At 41.7% G+C, this 20,130-nt stretch overlaps 2 protein-coding genes across 4 annotated transcripts in view; one reads left to right on the plus strand and one right to left on the minus strand.

Annotated features, from left to right (window-relative positions):
- The first annotated feature begins 10,130 nt into the window (after positions 1 to 10,130).
- tlx3b (T cell leukemia homeobox 3b) lies at positions 10,131 to 12,805 on the plus strand. Its single transcript, XM_072439709.1, has 3 exons — positions 10,131 to 10,842; positions 11,589 to 11,826; positions 12,590 to 12,805. The coding sequence occupies exons 1-3, from the start codon at positions 10,416 to 10,418 to the stop codon at positions 12,771 to 12,773; spliced, it is 849 nt and encodes a 282-aa protein (XP_072295810.1). The 5' UTR covers positions 10,131 to 10,415; the 3' UTR covers positions 12,774 to 12,805.
- Positions 12,806 to 13,645: 840 nt separating this feature from the next.
- The window catches only part of LOC140354607 (A-type potassium channel modulatory protein KCNIP1-like), a 50,518-nt gene continuing 44,033 nt past the window's right edge, over positions 13,646 to 20,130 (minus strand). For all 3 annotated transcript variants that reach the window (XM_072439710.1, XM_072439713.1, XM_072439711.1), the window contains 7 exons: positions 18,602 to 18,726; positions 16,518 to 16,587; positions 16,367 to 16,437; positions 16,157 to 16,264; positions 15,976 to 16,080; positions 14,944 to 15,006; positions 13,646 to 14,772 (listed from right to left, as the gene is read on the minus strand). In XM_072439710.1, coding sequence (XP_072295811.1) covers positions 14,725 to 14,772; positions 14,944 to 15,006; positions 15,976 to 16,080; positions 16,157 to 16,264; positions 16,367 to 16,437; positions 16,518 to 16,587; positions 18,602 to 18,726 — 590 coding nt within the window. In that variant the 3' untranslated portion in view covers positions 13,646 to 14,724. The remainder of the gene's footprint in view (positions 14,773 to 14,943; positions 15,007 to 15,975; positions 16,081 to 16,156; positions 16,265 to 16,366; positions 16,438 to 16,517; positions 16,588 to 18,601; positions 18,727 to 20,130) is intronic.

Genomic DNA, 20,130 nt, shown 5'->3' on the forward strand with positions numbered 1-20,130 from the left:
TTTAGTTCTCTAAAGCTACTGCACCTTTCAAGAAGACACAGGTCCTTATTTTCTCACTTTATATTGTTCATAGTGAGGAAATATAACATAACAGACTCCAGGCACTCATCAAAACATACATTTATGTCACACCTTTTACTTTTAATTCCTTATATGGTATTACTTTTTACATTTATAATCTAAAAATCCTTCCCACTCACTTAACTTTTTAATGCACTGTTACACCCCTTAACACAAATGTCACTTTATTAAAACTTTTTCGGCAATATGGACAACCCCCTAAAAGTAATATGAAGAGCGGTCATAAACGTGAGGAAATGACACTGAATTGGCATTAATATTTGATTAAGGCTTTTAATGGCTAAACCCCCAAATGCTTAACACAGCAGCGAGGCATGTGAGTGAGGCATTTATCAGCATTCATCTCCTTTCCCACATAAGCCTCATGCGTCCCCTGACACCTCCAGTCACCTGCTCCTCTTCTCCACCGCTTTCATTTTCTCTGCTTTTTTGAGGTGACCATTGACTGCCCAAACTACATGAAAGCCATTAATCATTGCCTTCTTTTACATCAAATTAATCCCAGCTAAAATGCTACATTTCCAACACACAGATTCCGTACACAAACAGGCCGGCTCTGTACAGGCTATCAATCACTCCCATCGTCATTATTCAACTGTGTCATCGACAGAGCACTCTTCTTCTCGCTCTCTTTTCCACTTTCTCTGTCTGTTCTCTCCATCAAACGCTGTGGATTCATGAATCATAAATCTTATGAATGCCATCTAAAGACTGCTCAGCGCTACGAGGTGGAGACATGATTGATAGATGCTTGCGAATGAGGCGAAAGCAAAAACGATGGACAGAAGGTGGTAACCAGCGGCCTCCGGGTCAGAGGCAGAAGTTCAGGGGTCAAATGGAAAGGAAGAAGTACACAATATGGTTAAAAAGGAGTAGACAGGCCCAAGAGGACGGGACAGAGGAGGAACGGAGTGGTTAAAAGGTACAGTGAGAGAGGGAGGCAGAGGTAGGGGAGGTAGGGGATGCTGCCACACAGAGGCTAAAGCCATTACTCATCTTTTATTAAAAATAATGAAAAAAAACTTAATGAGTTAATAATATCTGGAGAAGAGGAAGACAGAGATGGAGGAAGGGACAAGGAAAGACAGAGTAAAGAAGGAAAGGAGCAAAGGATGCAGAAGCGGGTCAACACTCGTGCCTGTGTGCCCTTTAGTCATTTACACCGGCTATCAAAGTTCACACCGGAGCCATTAGACATTTACACCACATAACTACTGCCATCTTTCTTTTTCTGCCGACCCAAATCCCACAGCCTGCTTGGTAATTAAAGGCACTTAACAACCAATTAACCGTGATGAGCTAAATTAGCAGGATATTGTCTCCTTTGACTAGGCTACTGGATTAGCAGTATGTTGGAACAAACCTCAGTGGCCCGTGTTTGCATGTAGGCAAATGACGGATTAATTACTATTAAAACATCAGCATCTTAATGAGCTTGGAAACAATTAGAGAGGTCGTTAGCATGTGGAGAGCGGCTGAGAAAACAAGAAGGGGGAGCGAGCACAAAACAGGAGAGAAATCTTCATTGGGAAGCAATACTGATTAAATGGACGCACGGTCTCACTCATCGTCCAATATCCACGGACTTATTAAATACATGACATCACCATTTGTCTTTCGTACCATCAAGCTACTTTCCTGCTGCCATTATCCCCTCCTTGTTCTGAGTCCTCCCCAACTCTCTCCCGTGCCTCACCTCTCATAAAAAGCCTTTTTCTTGCTCTTCCAGTCTTTTCTGCACTTTCTGCTTTTTCACTCCCATTCCTCCCATCCCTTCTTCATGCTTGGGGGGCACAGTCCTGTGAAGGAATTTAATATGCAACTTTTATATGAGAAACCAATCGCATACGTCTGGGTCTATTGGGCTCGCAATCTATCGGCCCGGATGGCTAATGCAATAGAAAGAGCTGGGGCTATTTATCACACAGGGAGCTATCTTTTCCTCTGTCTCTCTCTCTCTCCCCCACTCTCACCTCGCTCGCTCTGTCTTTATTCAAGCCCAGATTCCAGGCTGCCACTAAATCAGGCCAACTATGAGCTATGGCTGCCCAGAGGGCATCTTCTCTTTTATAGAGGGATTTGGATTTTGTATCTACTGGTTCCTCAGTGGTCATTGTGACTGCACTAACGGAAGCTATAAACATTCAACAAACCAAAACAACAACTTACGGGTCCCTCTTCTCCAGCAGTAATGACCACAGACATCATACTCATGTGTTTGAGGCTGTATGAATAAAATAAATATAAATTGGGAGCAGACTTGTATGTAAGCTTGCTAGACATAACAAAACATATGTTAAGCATGATTAAGGCATTTATCAGGAGAGCCGCCATTCACCACATTTCACAAAACGAACAGTAATATAATATAGACAAAGCAATCCCGCTTCAAAACTTTCCCATTACAAAACAATAGCAGCACAAGTATCCCGCCTGCAGCGATTAAAATGCCTTCTGAAAACCAAATTCATTTCAACAAATTAGGCCACATTACTGGTCACTATGTAATCGCTGATGGCAATTAATAAGAAATTAGTCACAATCAGCCCTATATTAACATCTCACCCAGGGGCCGCGGCTGGAAATTAATAACCCAAGATTCATCTCTGTTACTGTCGTTTGGCCTGCTCCCTCTCACACACACACACACACACACACACACCTACACCCACCTATTCTGTCCATGAATCACCTCGAAGACACTCATTTTTTTCTAAGTGGATCATCTCATACAATCTGCTCATGTCAGCGAGCCAGCTTCCTCTTTACCAGGGTGTGAAAACCCCCCCACACACACAAGTACAGTATACAGTACATGTCTACTGCTCTGACCCTGTTGGTCCTACAGCATTTATAACATCATGCCTTCAAAAATAATGTATAGTGATCTATTAAGATTAAGGAATAGGGTGTGTTTAGGATCGTCCAAATAATATGCCGTTTCTTTCTCATTGTCTATGTTTGTTCGGTTATTGTTTCGTTTTTTTACGTTTTTTTTACGTTTTTTTAACATATTTGTGGAGAACCCAGAACAATCGTGATCCTGATTCCCGCGCCGCTCTTTTGGAGACACTCCTGTGGCGTAGATTTGATCCTTCAAAAATGTAATTATGTGTGCTAAGTGCGTTTGAAAGGTGCTACCACAGCGTAAACGGTTGAGGGGGCGCTGATGCAGAGAGAGCCCGCCTCTAGGGGTCCTCACACCAATCAGCAAAGCACACCAAGAATCAATTAACGCCGGTGGGAGGGGGCAGAGGGTAAGGCACCGCACACACTGCCCACACAGGGTACTGTCTGAGGAGATATCCATCACAACACACATTGAGGCCGATGCCAGCAAAGTGCATCCTGGAGAGGCCCGGGCTCTCGTGGTGTGAGGTTGGGGAACAGATTGAGGGTCAGTGGGGGGGTCGAGCTAGGGTCACCCCCGTCTGAGCCCTGTGCATGTAGACGGGTTCATGTGTGTATAAAATATGAAGCTTGACCAAACCAGGCTGGCAGGCAGAAGTGAATAAGATGGATGGTGTTGATTCATCCCACAAATTCATTGCTCTTCTCGAATCCATAGAGAATAAATACATCCCCCAAAATTATTAAGCAAGGGACCAAAAGAGTATTTCACATTTCATATTCTTTCCTTCTCAGGTGTCGACTTTTCAAGAGCAGCAACATGAAAACCATTCATCATAGAATCTTTACCATAAAATTATTGACAGAAAGACAGATGACGGATTATATTTGTTACAATTTGTCCCCGTTGAACAAAAGAAAATCACCTGCCATTGCAATCTTGGATTACAAAATCTTGCTCGAGTGAAAACCCGAAATTGAGGACAAGATCGTGAGACAAGGCATCGCCGCTACAAGACTGAGAAAGCCAAATAAAGTGATCAAAGAGTGTGTACAGTTTGCCCCGTGAACGTTGCACTGTGAAACCCCACCTCGGCTCTTCCTCTCATCTCCATCTGTTAGCCCTCGCACTGGTCGGTCCACTGCACCCCCTCTCCTTGCTTCCTCCCTGCACCGCTCTGGCCCTCCAACCCTCGGGGAGGTAAGGTGATCTGCCCGCGCTGGTGTAAGTGACTGGGATTAGTCTCCTTCTCTGTCTGTCTGTTTGATCCCGGCACTAATGACTCCACTGGGACTAGCCTCTGATAATGGGAAATCAATATAGAGAAGAGCGCTCCGGAGTGGCCTCACTTAGCTCTGGCTCTTTCACGCCTCAGCGCAAACTGCCTCCGTGTATTCCACTGTATCTGTGTGTGGACATGGTCGCACAGGAAATGAGCATATGGACTGTTTTCAAAGAACCCTCCCATGTGGGCATTGTTTTAATGTTGCTCTGGTAATACAAGTTTCTCTTGTCAATAGGATAGAAAGATGTTCAGAATTTAAAAAATGCTCTGGAAAAATGCTTTGGAAACAAGTTTCTAATATGTTTTACTGTAGGGAATGAATGATAAAAATGTGTATCATGTGAAGTATAAAATAATCTATCTGTGACGAATCGAATCAAAGGTGGGAGAGATTACATTTTCAGGGTCAATAAGCAACAATATGTTTGTGTGGCTTTGTGTGTCCAATCAGTCACAGTCCTCAGCCTGGAGCTAGACAGGTGGGGCTGGTGGCATGAGGCTGGTGCCCCCCTTACCCTGAGGGGCCAGAAGGCCCATCGAAGCAGGGGGCTGGAGTAGTCCCTCTGCCAGGCCAATAGAGCTCTATGGGCTGGTGGCAGCTGGTCGTCTGCCCCCCCATCGCCACTCTGCCGAACACCCTGTGGGCAAGGCAACAGGCAGGGTTACGAGGTCAAGAGGCAACAGAGAATGGCTGGACAGGCAGATAATCGGCATTTATGAAGCGGAGAGAATTCAGACAGAGAGAGATGGACAACACAGGGCGACACAATTCAACTGAATACAAGCGGTAATGAATTAACATATTAGCAGTGCATTCAGGGGTGTTCAGAGCACTCAGCTGCTTTTAAATTAACATTCATCCTGACACGACCTGCACATGTGCCCATGGATTAATGACTCAGTCATTAAGTCTGTAAATTACTAAATAACATTATTAATCTGTCTGCTCAGACACAGAGTTGGATTACAATGATAATGTGATGTCATAGCTAAGGAGACAAACTTTTACTTATCACTCAATAATTCTGATAAGCCAAGGCTTAGGGATCACAGCGACAACCACAAAAGCAGAGCCGGCTGTGGGAAATACAATAGTTTAAACTCAAGCCATGTGTTCAATTATCATCAGCTTCAAATGACCCCCATTAAAGCATTAACCCATGTCACATCCTCTCTCTCTCTTGCCTTCTCTCCCCCCTCTCTCTCTCTCTCTCTCTCTCTCTTTCCTCTCTCTCTTTCTCTCTCTCTCTTTCCTCTCTCCCCTTCTCTCTCTCTCCCTCTCTCTCTCCCTCTCTCTCTTTCTTCCTCTCTCCCTCTCTCTCTTTCTCCCTCTCTCTCTTTCTCTCTCTCTCTTTCACTCTCTCTCTCCCTCTCTCTCTCTCTTTATCTCTCTCTCTTTCTTCCTCTCTCCCCTTCTCTCTCTCCCTCTCTCTCTTTCTCCCTCTCTCTTTCTCCCTCTCTCTCTTTCTCTCTCTCTTTCCTCTCTCCCCTTCTCTCTCTCTCTCCCTCTCTCTCTCTCTTTATCTCTCTCTCTTTCTTCCTCTCTCCCCTTCTCTCTCTCCCTCTCTCTCTTTCTCTCTCTCGCTCTCTCTTTCTTCCTCTCTCCCGCTCTCTCTTCCTCTCTCTCTTTCTCCCTCTCTCTCTCTCTCTCTCTCCCTCTCTCTCTTTCTCCCTCTCTCTCCATAACTCATTGTGTATGTGGTTAACTCACATCCTCCTCCTCTCTGTCTCCTCCCTGGTTTTAACCAGCGTGAAGAGGCAGCCATGCGTTCAACCATCAGACAGGCTAACATGCCCTGAACACTCGTAGACACTCACACACGCACACAGGCATTGTTTCCTCACTAGTTAAGTATTCACAATTCAATGAAATTAATCTCTTCTACGTCGGGGCATCTTTTTCTTGTTAAATATGCATACTGATACAGAGACATCCTGATTTCTGTACAAGAACTATGTTTTGCTGATTGCTGCTTCCTCTTTTAATCACCATTTATCTGCTTTTACTGTCCTCCACTGAACTAATACATAATTTCCAAAGCAAACAATTCTGCTTTCAGGAACGATTAAGTAAAATATAATTCCCTTTTCCCAAAGTGCATCCATCTGCTCGTGACAGCCTTCAGATGGCCAATACAACACGTATCTCCACAGCCTCGTGTTTGACATTTACAGTGACATTTTACATGTGTGCTTTAAATGTCTGACACTTACATTGTATCCTCAGTAGTCCAGTGACAGGAGCACGAGATGATGATGATGATGATGATGATGATGATGATGATGGCCCTCCCCAACCATGTCCCTTATGGGGGATCCCATTGCTCTCTGCTCTCATCCAACAGTCCCACTGAGGATGTCAATATGAAACCCAACACGCCGACCCTGGAGCAGTGCAGGCTACGACTCCTGTTAGAGATAAAAACATCAACGCTGTGTGTTGACTGACTACCTGTATGTGTATGCATCTGAAATGAAGTGTAAATTAGACTGAATCAAGATTATTTTAATTGTCTTTGTCATCAAAGACGAAACTCATGCAACAGTAAAAAGAAAGAAATACGTAGTAAATAACAACATGATTAATATGTAACAGTGTGACAGCAGTGCACGGCCCTGTCAACTAAAGAAATTCTAAAGGAACTAAAGAAGGACATGTGATAAAAAGGTGGCGTCGAGATGCAGGCAAAAAACGTTAAAAAACAACCATATAGAAGAATATCATCTTCATAAGTGAAAAGGCAGATTAAACTGTCCCAAAACTGACTCCATGCTGTCCCATGTTTTTTTGATGATTATATTTTTATTTTAAAAGGGGATCATGCTGTTGTGCATACAGTATACATTCTTAACATCTTAATAATAAAACATGCAGCTGATTAAGACACCATCAATTAATGAATGAAACATCTAAAGGGCTACAACCCTGTGCAGAGCTTTCCTATGAGTTTGATGTTTCAAATCTCTCCTTTTCAATGTGAGTGCTTACAAAGAACTGTTAAGTGTTTCCTTTATGTCCAGAGCTTTGACAGTCCATGATAATAAATGTAAACAAAATGTCGTAAATCTCAAGAGAAAAATAAAACGACTTTCCCAAAATAGAATAGAATACTAATATATTTAGCAGATCGAGACTATTTAGATAAATACAACATAGAGGGTAAAGACAAAACCAAAAGGAAATTTTAAATCAAAATACAAATTGAACTCAAAACCAAACAAAACGTCTTTGGTTGTGTTCAGCCTGACTGCAGTGTGTTGCCAACAGTAAATCACACTTCACGCATTACCCCCAATGTGAGGTGATTTACAACATTGCTCTGCCGCGTGTAAAGCCCCATAAAGCAGTGTTTATGCAACTTTTAAAAATCTACAGCCTTGTAAATGTTGTCAGATGGCCCATGCCAGTGTCTTTCAGCTTAATACTACCTATATTAAATAGTTTAAATATTTCATAAGGACGTTTTTTAGAGCGAGGGAGGGGAAATCGTTAGCCGCGGTAAAGTTTCATTAACTGGTCCCCATTCCGCTGCGAGGCAAACTCATCTCCTCTTATTGTAATAAAACAATCTCTGCGCTCTCGGTGCTCTCCGCGCGCCGCCGCTCTCTCTCCCCGCTCATCTCCCTGACTTTTACATCATAATAATACACTACATCCCCTTTAAATGCACTATTACTTACCGCTGCCTTTTCATATTGGAACATCACGGGCACTTTAGCGACAATATAAAAGCGTGTCATTCATTATTCACAAGCAGCCGGCCTCGTCCCCTCCTTTTTAAAAAGTCAGGCGCGCCGCTGAAATTGATAACGTCGAAGAGACGCGCAATAAAAACGCAGCCCCCGGGTACCAACGCTGCAGCCCAGACCCCCGATTATGCAGATCAAGTGGTAATTTCTCAAACAAATCGCACTCTTTCACTCTTTTGTTGTCGTTTCTTTTTGGACTTTTGGAATCACCGTGTCAGCTTTTAGATTGCCTGTGGATAAAAAACGTCAGGATTGATGTGCGTCTTAATTGTTTGCCCGCCGCTGTAGGCTTTCTCCAGAAACACTGAACATTTTGGCCTACACCAAACAATCGCACAATCTTAAGGGGCTGTCGCTTTTCTTTACTTTCAGAGCACGAATTACCTTTTTTTTTGTGATGAAAGAATTTTAGATAAGGAAAAAATATGAATTCGTGTTCTTTCAGGCCATGAATACATTGATAAAGTCTGCCACCTGGGTTGGTCTGGCGCATTTTTGTTGGATACGATGTAATACTGTGATATCTCCACAGGTCACCACTAATATGTAATGATTACTTATCCTATAATCATTGGATTACACCTGATTGTTTAACGCGTGACCTGTCCTGCCCGTCATGTCCGGGAAAGCATATGGCGGTGTAGGAAGCCAAAACATTTAATGCAAAATAAAGGAAAAATCATTCTGGCACTAATTTACTCGGGTTGTTGTTGTCAAAACCGGATAAACAAATAAGGAAAATGTCCACGAAGGTGACAGCTAACAGCCCCATCATCTCTCCCATCAAAGGCCACCGGTGAGCGCGCATATGGCACCGGGATGCGGCCAACGCTCAGACTCTGTCCATATTGCCAAACAAACACCTCGGGCCTTGTCCCGTCTCATATTGCTTCATAAGGTTTTATTGTGAGGGGCCAAGTGGCGTGTTTATATTAACTTCAATACAACGGGCATATCTTTGCATTTTTGTGTGACGTTTTTAGCCGCAGACTGCATTATAGTTTAATAGATTTCATTTTGAAAGGAAAAGCCAACTTTGAGTTTTAAGTTTTGATACAACAATAAAATACCCCAAAACTGACGCGTAATAACTTTGTGTGTGTGGCTAGGCTTACAAAACACGTGATAATTGCACACCATCTTTCATCATAAATTGACTTGATTGGCCCCAGTAAGTTTCCATGCTTAGTTTGTACCGCTGATGTAATGTGATCGCTTAGAAAAGCCACCTGCCGCATCCGCACCACACGCGCATTTGTCTGTCCCACAGACAAGTTAGTGCAAATGAGATTATGGGGTCACTTTGGGCGCCTCTACCATTGAATGTGAGCGCTCAGCTACTACTTCCAGAGGCCGGACACTTTATCTGCAGTAGCCCATGGCCTTCCCTTGTCATCTCATTTAATGTGCACAGCAACAAGGAACAAATAAGAGGTCGCGCACTGAGCACCAACTATTGGTTTTCCATAGCCTGATGCGGGGGTTATTTTTGCGTCATTGTTCGACAGAATATTCAGAATAAATATCTGTACATTCCAAATTAAATATGCTACTTTTTAGTAAATACACACGATTGTTTTATTTTTGAGAAACCTAGCAAATGCAAACAATTATGCTTGACATTGTGGTTAAGATAAATGTTATACAAAACCTACAAGGCCTATAATCCTATTGCCTACTATAAGGCTCAAGTTTGTTATAGTTGTTAAGCTACTAAATTAGCCAGTTACACGAAGAACTGTCATCTGAATGTCACTTAAACGTCACTCCATCTGCGCGTAAAGGACAAATTACGCGCGCCCGTGCGTCAAAGAACAGGGTCTGTTTTCAGTTTCTCTATAACATATTCAAATAACGTTTCATTTTATATTCAGAACATAAACTAAGTTACATACGCAGCATGGAGATGGATAAATGTAAGAGCACTGATCTGAATTATTTCTAATGAGACACATTTCCATAAAGTTGTCATTGCTCGTAACTCTTCATTACAATGATAGAGATGTTGCACGTGTAACGGTGACTGGAAGAAGAGCCATTTGTTGACATCTAGAAGGTCTATCAGTCTAGCGCCGGTGGTTATGGGACATGTTGGTTATTGTGCCAAATAGAGGGCCCACTCCCATTAACTTTCAATCAGTCACGGTTCGGGCAGCCAATAGAAAGCGCGCGGAGATGGAGGGGGCGGTTTTTGACGCGTGGAGAGGAGAACAGAGCGTCACATCTCTACGAACGCCCATCAAAGTTTGCGCGCAGAGCATGCGGAGAGCAGAGTCTTCAGAACAGGCCTGCCGGTGCGTCGCGGACACGAACTGGACACGAGCGGAGAGACAACGATGGGGAAGCGAACAGCTCTGACAAAAGGAACAGTTTGACCACGTTGAGAAGCTAACATAATAGTGAGCAGTCGGTTTTTTTGCTTTGTTTTGAAGCAGTACAAAGACGGAAATGGAGCAACCACAGAGCGCACCCAGTCCTCCTCCCAAACCGGCCCAGCACGAGCCCATCAGTTTCGGGATAGACCAGATCCTGGGCGCGGGGACGGAGCCGGAGAGCGCGCGCACCGCCGGACGACAGAGCGGTTCGGACACGAGCAGCGGGGATGGCTATTATGGTTTGGGCAGTCCAACGGGGGCCGGTGCGCCCTCTTACACCGCGCTCTCGATCTCCCTCTCCGGCATCATGCCCCCAGTGGACGCCGGTGGCTCGTACGGGGAGAGTAGGAGTTTGGGGAGCAGAGGAGTTATCCGGGTTCCCGCACACAGACCCATGACGGCTACTGGACCTCCGACCCCCGTGCAGAGTGCAGTGCCCGGGTTCGGTGGGCTCTGTTTCCCCTGGATTGGGAACAGGTTTGCAAAGGACAGACTATCAGGTAAGACAGGGTGCATACTGTCATCAATGTTGCACTGGAGTCAAATTGGCGTTCAACAACCAGCGCATGTGTCCATATAATTCAGGGCTATTGACAGACAAGTAATAGGCCACGTAAAAGCTTTGAGAGGGACAATTCAAAATGATTAAATGAATTAAAAGGTAAAAATGTTTTAATCAATAACGTACTTTTTTGGGAGTCAAAGATTCTAAAACATTTAGAGCTAGTGCAAAAGAATAAATATAAAATAGTCTATAAAATAGAAATAAAAATAATAGTAATAATAATAATAGCCTATTTGATAGTTATGATTTATATTTTTAGACACGTATGGCCTACAATAATATTCTAATAATAACTACAATAATTATTTATCATTATTATTATTATTATTATTATTATTATTATTATTATTTAAACTGTATTATTATAATGTTAAAATCAATAACGATTATGGTAATAACAACAACAACAATAATAATAATAATATAATAATAATAACGATAATAATAATAATAATAAAACATGCATATAATAGCAGAGGGCAGCCTATCTGAGGCATACTCTCCAATAAAAGCTTCAATTATGATATATAGCATAGACAAATATGTTGTGTCTATATGGACTTATGATATTTTTGTGTACACTTGTATTTCTTGACCCACATCATCTCTAAAAGCCATGATTTATTATTGACAATCATTTGACGGTTGTAATAACCACAGAAGTGTGTGTTTTATCTGCAGCTGCCCTGGTGCCGTTTGCCGTCACGAGGCGGATAGGACATCCATACCAGAACCGAACACCTCCAAAGAGGAAAAAACCCCGCACGTCCTTCTCACGTGTCCAGATCTGCGAGCTGGAGAAGCGCTTCCATCGCCAAAAGTATCTGGCCAGCGCCGAGCGGGCCGCACTGGCCAAAAGCCTCAAAATGACCGACGCACAAGTGAAGACCTGGTTTCAGAACCGCAGAACCAAGTGGAGGTGAGCTGTGTGACCCGATACATATAGTTTTACATTTATTCAAGAACTGCACTGCAGCTGTGGCTTTAAATGGTCAATTAAACTACGTTTACTTTGAAGAAATGTATGTTAACACGTCCCGAATATATCACGTGGTTTCATGGTGGTATGACCCTTGATGACTCGGAACAAAATAAAAAAAACTGAATTTAAAAAGTAGTTTGAGAGTAAATAATATAACTTAAAAAAAAAAAAAAAAACATTTGGTGATCGGCCTATGTCATAAAAATCTCTATTATATAAAGCCTAATAACAACTGACCTAGATATTATTTGATTAACCGAAATAACAAAAAAACAAATACTGCACATAAATTAATTGGCCTATTTTTCAATATTCTACTCAGTGACATACGTCTAGCGCACGTGTATGCTTAAGAGAAGATGTAAGTGTAATCCCTCATTCGTCCAAGAGTTTTCGTTTTTTAGGAAAAACGATGTTTCGACACTCATCCGAGAGTCATTTTCAATCTGATTGAGAATGACTCTCGGATGTGTGAGTGTCAAAACGTTTCGTTTTTCCTAAAAAACAGAGTCTAGATTACTGCAATTGCATCTTTTTCTACTTAAGAGAAGATCCTAAATTGATATGTTCACGTTTCACTTTTACAGTATAAATTATTATTAAGTCAAATGTGTTATGCGTTTATTTGTCTGTATTTATATTATTATTCGAGTGTTGTTTGTAATGTGGAGTTACCTTGTCTCCTCTTTGCCATGTGCAGGAGACAGACAGCCGAGGAGCGCGAGGCGGAGCGTCAACAGGCCAATCGGCTGATCCTGCAGCTGCAGCAGTCCGCCCTCCAGAAGTCCCTCGGCGAATCAGCGGTGTCTGATCCACTGTGCGCGCACAACTCCTCCCTGTACGCGCTCCAGAACCTGCAGCCGTGGGTCGAGGAGAGGGAATAGATCTCCAGCGACATGCACTACGTCCCAAGTCCAGTTGATGATATTGTGGAAGACTCTACGCACAGTTACAAGGATTGAGTCTTCCTGACACGTGGACCTTAAAATAACGCGCGGAGGAAAACGTTTAATCTTGGACAAAATCCTTTAGCTGGAACCTGTAATATTTCTCATGTGCCACTTTGTCATTGTTACTCGTGTATATCTTGTGAAGAAAATGAAGACTTTTCTGCCTCTATGGACCCTTAGAGTGATCGAGGAGCAATATCTCACGCATATTTATTTTCATGTCAGTAGTTTGCTCGTGGGCAGATTAGTTTTGTAGGGTTGGTTTGGGGGGGGGATGGAAGCCCCCACAATAACGAGACAAAACGTTGCGTTCAAAGATGTGTTTTTAATGATTTTCACACTTTATTTGATTATCAACAAATGTCTCTCCGCAATCACAGATGAGAAGTACGTCTGATAAATGGTCTGCCACTTGAACCCTTTCAGAACGCATTTGTGACTCCCTTTGTCCTTTAGCACTGCCGCAATCAAACATGCTCCCCACTGTGAACCTCTGCGAGATGATAAAAAGTCTAGAAAATAAATGAAAACGAATGTCAGCAGCAGAGTCATTTAAACACGGCTCGGTAATAAAGACAGTGATGCATGTTTAGTTAAGTTATTTCTCATATGCACAATATCATGCTTCGTTTGTGAGGCATAATTTACATGTCTTTTTGTACTTTCATTGTAAAGGTGTGTATATAACAGTATAAAAAACAACAGCTGTGACTTTTTTTGCTTGTCCTCTTTGATGCATACAAATACAAATAATATCAAATAACATAAAGAAAATGGAGCACCAAAAAAAATCCAGACATGAATAATTTTGTTTCTGTAAAAGTTTATTGATAAATATAATGATTTTATACAATATTTCAATACATGTATGATTTAATTCTGAACTGTCTGTCTGTCTTTTTGTCTGAGGCGTCTCGACCTGTAATATTCTGAAAGCACAGTGTGTGGCATGACAGTAAATATTCCAGAATCTGTCTTTAGGAGTCATTCTATCATGAAAGCAATGGCTATTTTTGAAAAAATGGCTTCCTCTCCTTCAGAATCAGTGAACAGGTCTAATTTAATGCTCTCCTCACAGTGAACAGTTGGTCCATCAGAGTCAACAATTGAACAGAAATATGTTTATGACAAGCGTTTCCTCATGGTTTGGTGTGTACTTGAATGATTTAAGGGCAAACAATAAGACCAGGACAGCCCAACCACACACTCATGCACAAAGGAATTTGGGAAATTGTTATATCCACAAGACAGAGAGACAGACAGAGGACCAGCGCCACAGATGGAAATGAAAGTATACATAGCATGTTTATGTCACACATAACATTAACAATATATACAATCGAATGTAACACGAATCGACACCATTGAACACACAGGGATTTAGTGAGACTTAAGCCAGCTGGAGTCCATTAAACCAGATGAAAACTGCCTCATGGCACACAAAGACTGTACAAGACTCAGCTGTGCATGCTTTATATTGCTCACTTTTGTCACATTGATACGAATGACACTAATCGGAAATGGTTGATTGTGCTTTAACCCATTTCAAAATATGTTTGGATGTATAATAGAAGCTTCCAATATTCAAAATGTGGATGAATTTACAAGATCGTCCGTAGTTTTTGAGATTTTAGCATTTGTACATTGGACTGAAGTGCACGCTGAAGGAGGCGAGTTTCACATTGAGGCCGTATGAAGTAAAGGGCTGAGTTTGAACCGGAGCCGGTCCCGTCGTCATTCACGCCGTCTTCACAAACTGTCACACTCTAATGACAGCTCGCAGATCCCATATATATATTCTTCTTCTTTGAGCTTGTTATCAGAGTTTCTCCTCTTGACCTTTCCTCTTCTGTCTTTTGCCGCTGTTGATTTCGTTGGTCGGTGGCTAGATGACATTTTCAAAAAGCTGCAGAGAACGCATGATGTTTTCGTCCTGCATATGAAACAAGAGAAGAAGTTTACAACGTGTGTGTAGGAACAAACTCATTGCACTGAGATATTTAGCCACAAGGGGGCAGTGACACACACAGCTCAGCTTGGATGTGGCTTCACTTGTGTGTCTCTAAATGCGGTATCCATGGCAGAATGTACTAAAATGGTCTACCTCTTGGCATGACAAGATGAATTCATCAAGTGTGACGACGCCATCTCTGTTTTTGTCCATTTTCTGCAGAAATGTAAAGGAAAAAAATACAAGAGAAACACATTTGAGATCAGTTTTAACAATACTCAATTAAAAAAACCAAATACCCGTCTTGTAAAATAAGCAAATCTGCATTTAATTGCTTAGAGAAAGTTTGCAAACAGATCATTTCAATGGGGAATTTGGGATTAGCCACACAATATTACAAAATGTGGGGGAAAAGGATGTGTGTATGAGGAAAATGGAACCTACTCAGATGCATATGATGTCACAGCCTGGTTTAAAGACTGTATTTTGTATTATTTGTTTATTTAAATAGGAGATTGTGATAGAGACTAGACCTTAGGCAAGACACTTCACCCACATTGCCTGGTATGAAAGTGGTGTGTGCGTGAATGATCGTCAGTGGCCCTGCATGAACAATGACTACAGTCTAGTGCTCTGAGACAAGCCTGTGAAGCACATGAAGGTAATATCCTGATTTTTAGCATTTACTGGACAAATACTTGCAGAAATAATAACACTGTGGAACTCCTCGAGGTTTCTACTTTTGTGTTTCCTAGCCGAGAAGGAAAATCTAATGACAGGGGAGCGTGGGACATTGCCAAGTCCCTATGAACATTGTTTAACCTGTGTCGTTCCTCGAGGCAGCTGCTGGTGTGATTTTGGGCATAACAAAAATACATTTAATTGAATAAAAATGAATCGAAATGTTGACCACACAATATTTTCTGTATTTTATCTACAGATACACATAAATACTTTACCACGGATTATATTTTTGTGAAGCTCAAACCCATTACATTACAATACAGATTTATAATGTTGTGTTTTTAATTTCTTTGACTTATTATCCATAGCATTTAGATCTGATGTCATCGCAAAATGTGCTATGGCCGACTTCATTTTTCCTCCATTTCAGAATTTCGAACATTTTGATGACAGCATTTTAAAGGGTCTCCTGCAGAACTCATTCGCGCTCATTCTTCTTACCTGGAAAAAGGCCTCCACGTGCTGCTTGGGCGTGTCCGTTTTGAGCACAGGGTAAGTGTATTTCCCCATCATGTCATATATCGCCCTGACAATGTCCGTCATCTCCTGTTTGGACACACACACACATTCAATTTAGTTTAAACTGTAGTAGAAGTCATACATATACAGTAAAGACGCGCACCTCTTTGTTGATGTACCCGTCTCTATTGATGTCATAAAGGTTAAACGTCCACTGCAGCTTCTCAGTGACCGTTCCTCTGAGCAGAATGGACAGAGCTGTTACAAAGTCCTACGAAGAAGCACAGAAAACACGTTCACTGGCGAAGGGACCAGAACGAGGCAAATCCTTTTTTTTTTTTTGGCTATTACGTGACATTATAACCAAACAAACCTCAAACATTATTGATCCGGAATGTGCCGTGTCGAAAGCATTGAACAGGTAGTGTGCATACTGGCTTGCATCTGCAGAGGGAAAGAACAATTAAATACAGAATATAAATATAAAGATGTCAAAACGAGCGGGGAAACTGTACAGATACTACCTCCGTGTGGGAAGAACTGTGAGTAGATCTGCTTGAATGTGTCTTCGTTTACTACACCGCTGGGACACTCCTGCAGAGAGAGGGACATTTACATAACGGCGAGCAGCGGCGGTGTTGTGTTGTCAGTGAACATTTAACAGAACAAGGAGTCATTGATAGATGCTGTCATATTAGGCCAAATCAACTTTAATGAGCTTTTAACCATGGCTCCGCCCACATCCCTGTACTTAGTCGCAATTAACTGGAAAATTGAGATTCCAAGTAATACGCGTCATGTCACATGGACACTTTTCAAAAATGAAAACAAGTAAATGAGAATCTGTTGCTTGTTACGGTGAAATTTCAATATACAGAGGCAATGGACTTTTTTCTCGAATTAAACACTAAAAAACAGAATAAGAGCAAAGTAAAATGAACACAAGTAGCACATAATATTTAAAGAAACAGAATCATGGCACATGCAAATCAAAAGGACTCATTTCTATTTCAATTTAATGAATGAATTAATTAATTTGAATTAAATTTGCGGTTTACAATGAATAAAAACGTAAAATGATGGTCTACTATGCTTCTAGTTTAGCATGAAATGTCTCTTTTAAAGGTGTGCGCTGTAACTCTCCTGGTGGGCGGTGTTACTGCTTTGTCTTTAACTATTTCTGTCTTGCATTTATTCAATTGCAGGTGTATTTCTGTATTTCAAAAATATAATGAAAGACATGGATTCTTTCTGCGAGCGGGTCACCTCTCCACGGATCAGTAACTTGGTGTCGTCACCTGCTTCTCTATATGGAGATAGATAAGTTACCATACTGCGGAATGTTCCAGGCAAAGAGATAACATCTCCATGGAGACAAGCAGCTGGCAGACCCTCTCCCAGATTTTTTGGGAACAGAATGAGTCATAGTGGCACAGATACTCTACATCTAGATATACTACAGTGTGTTCCCTGTTTTTCCTTGGAGTCTCTGAGCGGTTTAAAACATCCTTGTACCTTATATTATGCAGTTTCCCAACATCCAAGAAGGTGATGTCATAAGCTATGGCTTCAACTCGGTTCTCTATTCATTGATGTCGTATTCATCTTCAGTCGACTGACTTTGGATGTAGAGGCTATGTACTGTCATCCATTTCATTAGTAAAATGCCCCTCGACATTTCGACTGCAGTGACATTGAGTGGCAGAATTATGGGCAGCACCACTGATAAAATGGGTTTCTTTGCTTTTTGCCTAATTTCAATCAGTGGAGCTGTCTCTCTCTATTTTGCCACGTTCATTTATTTTTGTGTTGTAGCTTTAATAGCAAAAAGCCGGACATTTTCGACTGACCCACAACAATTAATTGCATCAACACACGGCCTCAGCGACAGCCAATTAAAGCTGAGAAAGGTCAGTCTGTAATAAATGTGTGATCCTGTTATTCATCTGGTTTCCTACTTGATTTTTTTAATTTTAGATGTCAGCTGTCAACTAAATATCAGACTTTTTATATTTGTTATAGACAGCTGTTTCATACAATATTTCAGTTGTATAATGAGGTGAAAGTGTCATAAATCACCATCGACGCTCATACAATTTGTCGAGTCACTGTCAAAATAACCTCTCTTCTAAGTAAAGATTAAACAACCGGGAACCGTGCGTTACACTGTTATAACGCACCGAGTTGTTTAATCCCCTTATACCAGGCATGTCCAAACTAAGGCCCAGGGGCCAAATGCGGCCCTTAGACCAATTTTTGTTGGCCCTTCGGCTTCCTGCTGAGTTTGTCCAAACAGCAAAAAGTAGTTAAAAAATTGGAAAAATTCAAGCATTTTGATGTTATACCAACCTAATATTAATGTTCCAAGTATTATTAAAGGTGTGGAGGCTCATGGAAACAATGTCAAATGCATTCGACAAACTCAACGTTGTTTTTTCTGGCCCTCAACCCTGTATAAGTTTAAAAATGCGGCCCTCGGTGAAAAAAGTTTGGACACTCCTGCCTTATACCATGGTCCCACAAACTGCAACAGCCAATTGGTGAATATAAGATATAAGATTTGCTGTCTCAGTTCTCATTGAAGCTCACTGGACACAACCAGACTTACATTCTTGAAGCCTCTGTACAGCACTTGCAGCTCTCGTTTGCTGAAGTTGGTCAGGGCCTGAAGTTGATCCAGTCCCTCCGGCCGATGACACACCGTGGTCATCTCCAGGTCATCGTCCGCCTTATCTGCGAGGACATTAGAAAACAAACGTCACCAAACTTATTTCAAAACGCCACTGTCCACAATGAGCGACAGCCACTCAAGTTCCCAGCTGCAACGGAGTCATTTGTTATCAAGAAGAAAGGCTGTGGGTGAGCGGAGAGGTGGAGGTCACTGGAACGGCTCTGTAGTCCTTGCCTCTGAGGCCACGTCATTAACACAATCATTACTCTCCTGCTGTAGGGGAGGAGACAGAGGACACGCAGTTAGTTCATTATAGGACACACACATATGCAGCGGCTATAAAAAAAAAAGCATAACTGGACCTCCAGCTGCATCTATAAGTGAACATGACCATGCAAAAGTTGGATAACGTCTTGTTTCGAGTCAGCGTGTCCACATTTAGATCAGGAAACAGTGCACTTCCACAATCTAGACTAATACTGTAATCACGCAACCTAATCTAACAGGGTCTGATAAATGGCTGTATTGTGCAAACAGAGAGATTTGAATGTTTTTGCTGCCAAGAGATGCAATGACGTGTTGACTCTTCCACAGTGTTATAGTGCTGTTAAGGGCAGTCAGACGTAAAGTTTTTCTAAATGGTGTCACAATTAAGTGGATAGCTGTTAGCTGTGGTGTGATAGCTTTCTGCAGTAGTAATGAAAAGCTGCTTAATTGGTGCAATGAAGCTCAAGGTTGACCGACACTGTGAAATCGAAACACTTTTATGAGCGCCAGGACCATTACAGATGCATAAAGCTTTGACCACTGTAATTTACTGCAGTTTAAAAATGTTTAAATGAGGAAAACAACTGTCCATCCAGACAAAAGACTAGCCTGATTGAAATGGTTTTATTTTAAATGTGAGACGTTTATGCTAAGAACATGCTGCTGAAGGCCATTATATGAATGGTAAACTATGGTAGAAATAGTAGTAGGAGTAGTATTCATGTAGAAAGCAAAAATGAGGATTAAAGGTCATGCACAAAGCTGCAACACCAGCATGAAACTACAGGGTTTAGATTCACTGCAGGGACTTTATATAAAGGCACATCCAACTCAGCTGTTTCAACACTGCTGATCATTCCCAACACAACCAACACTATTCAAATATGCTGTGGCACTATGAAGTGGAACAGCTTTGAATTACATATGGTAAAACCCTGAGAGAGCAGTCACCGTCACCGTGTGATTACAACAAAGGCACTTAAACACAAGGTCCCAGTGCGACACACCATTAACTCACACACATTTCAACATGTAACAGAATTCTGACTCGTTTATATTAGCTCTTAATTACTTGGAACAATCGTTTAAATGAACATGTGCAAATGTCAAAGGATAAAGAAATACTCTGCTAGAGCATCTGCTCCTCTTACAAAATGTCTATGAATAAAAACTAAAATACTTTAATCCAAGCACAATAA

Source organism: Eucyclogobius newberryi, unplaced genomic scaffold (assembly GCF_026437365.1).
Source record: "Eucyclogobius newberryi isolate DKJ021-1_F unplaced genomic scaffold, fEucNew1.0.hap1 SCAF_11, whole genome shotgun sequence".
Classification (NCBI taxonomy): Eukaryota; Metazoa; Chordata; class Actinopteri; order Gobiiformes; family Gobiidae; genus Eucyclogobius; species Eucyclogobius newberryi.

Bases quoted from the DNA above. Each gene is read 5' to 3' on its own strand.
- tlx3b (XM_072439709.1), top strand. From the start codon at position 10,416: ATGGAGCAACCACAGAGCGCACCCAGTCCTCCTCCCAAACCGGCCCAG. The intron at 10,843-11,588 runs GTAAGACAGGGT...TTTTATCTGCAG, and splicing joins TGCAAAGGACAGACTATCAG to CTGCCCTGGTGCCGTTTGCC. The intron at 11,827-12,589 runs GTGAGCTGTGTG...TGCCATGTGCAG, and splicing joins AACCGCAGAACCAAGTGGAG to GAGACAGACAGCCGAGGAGC.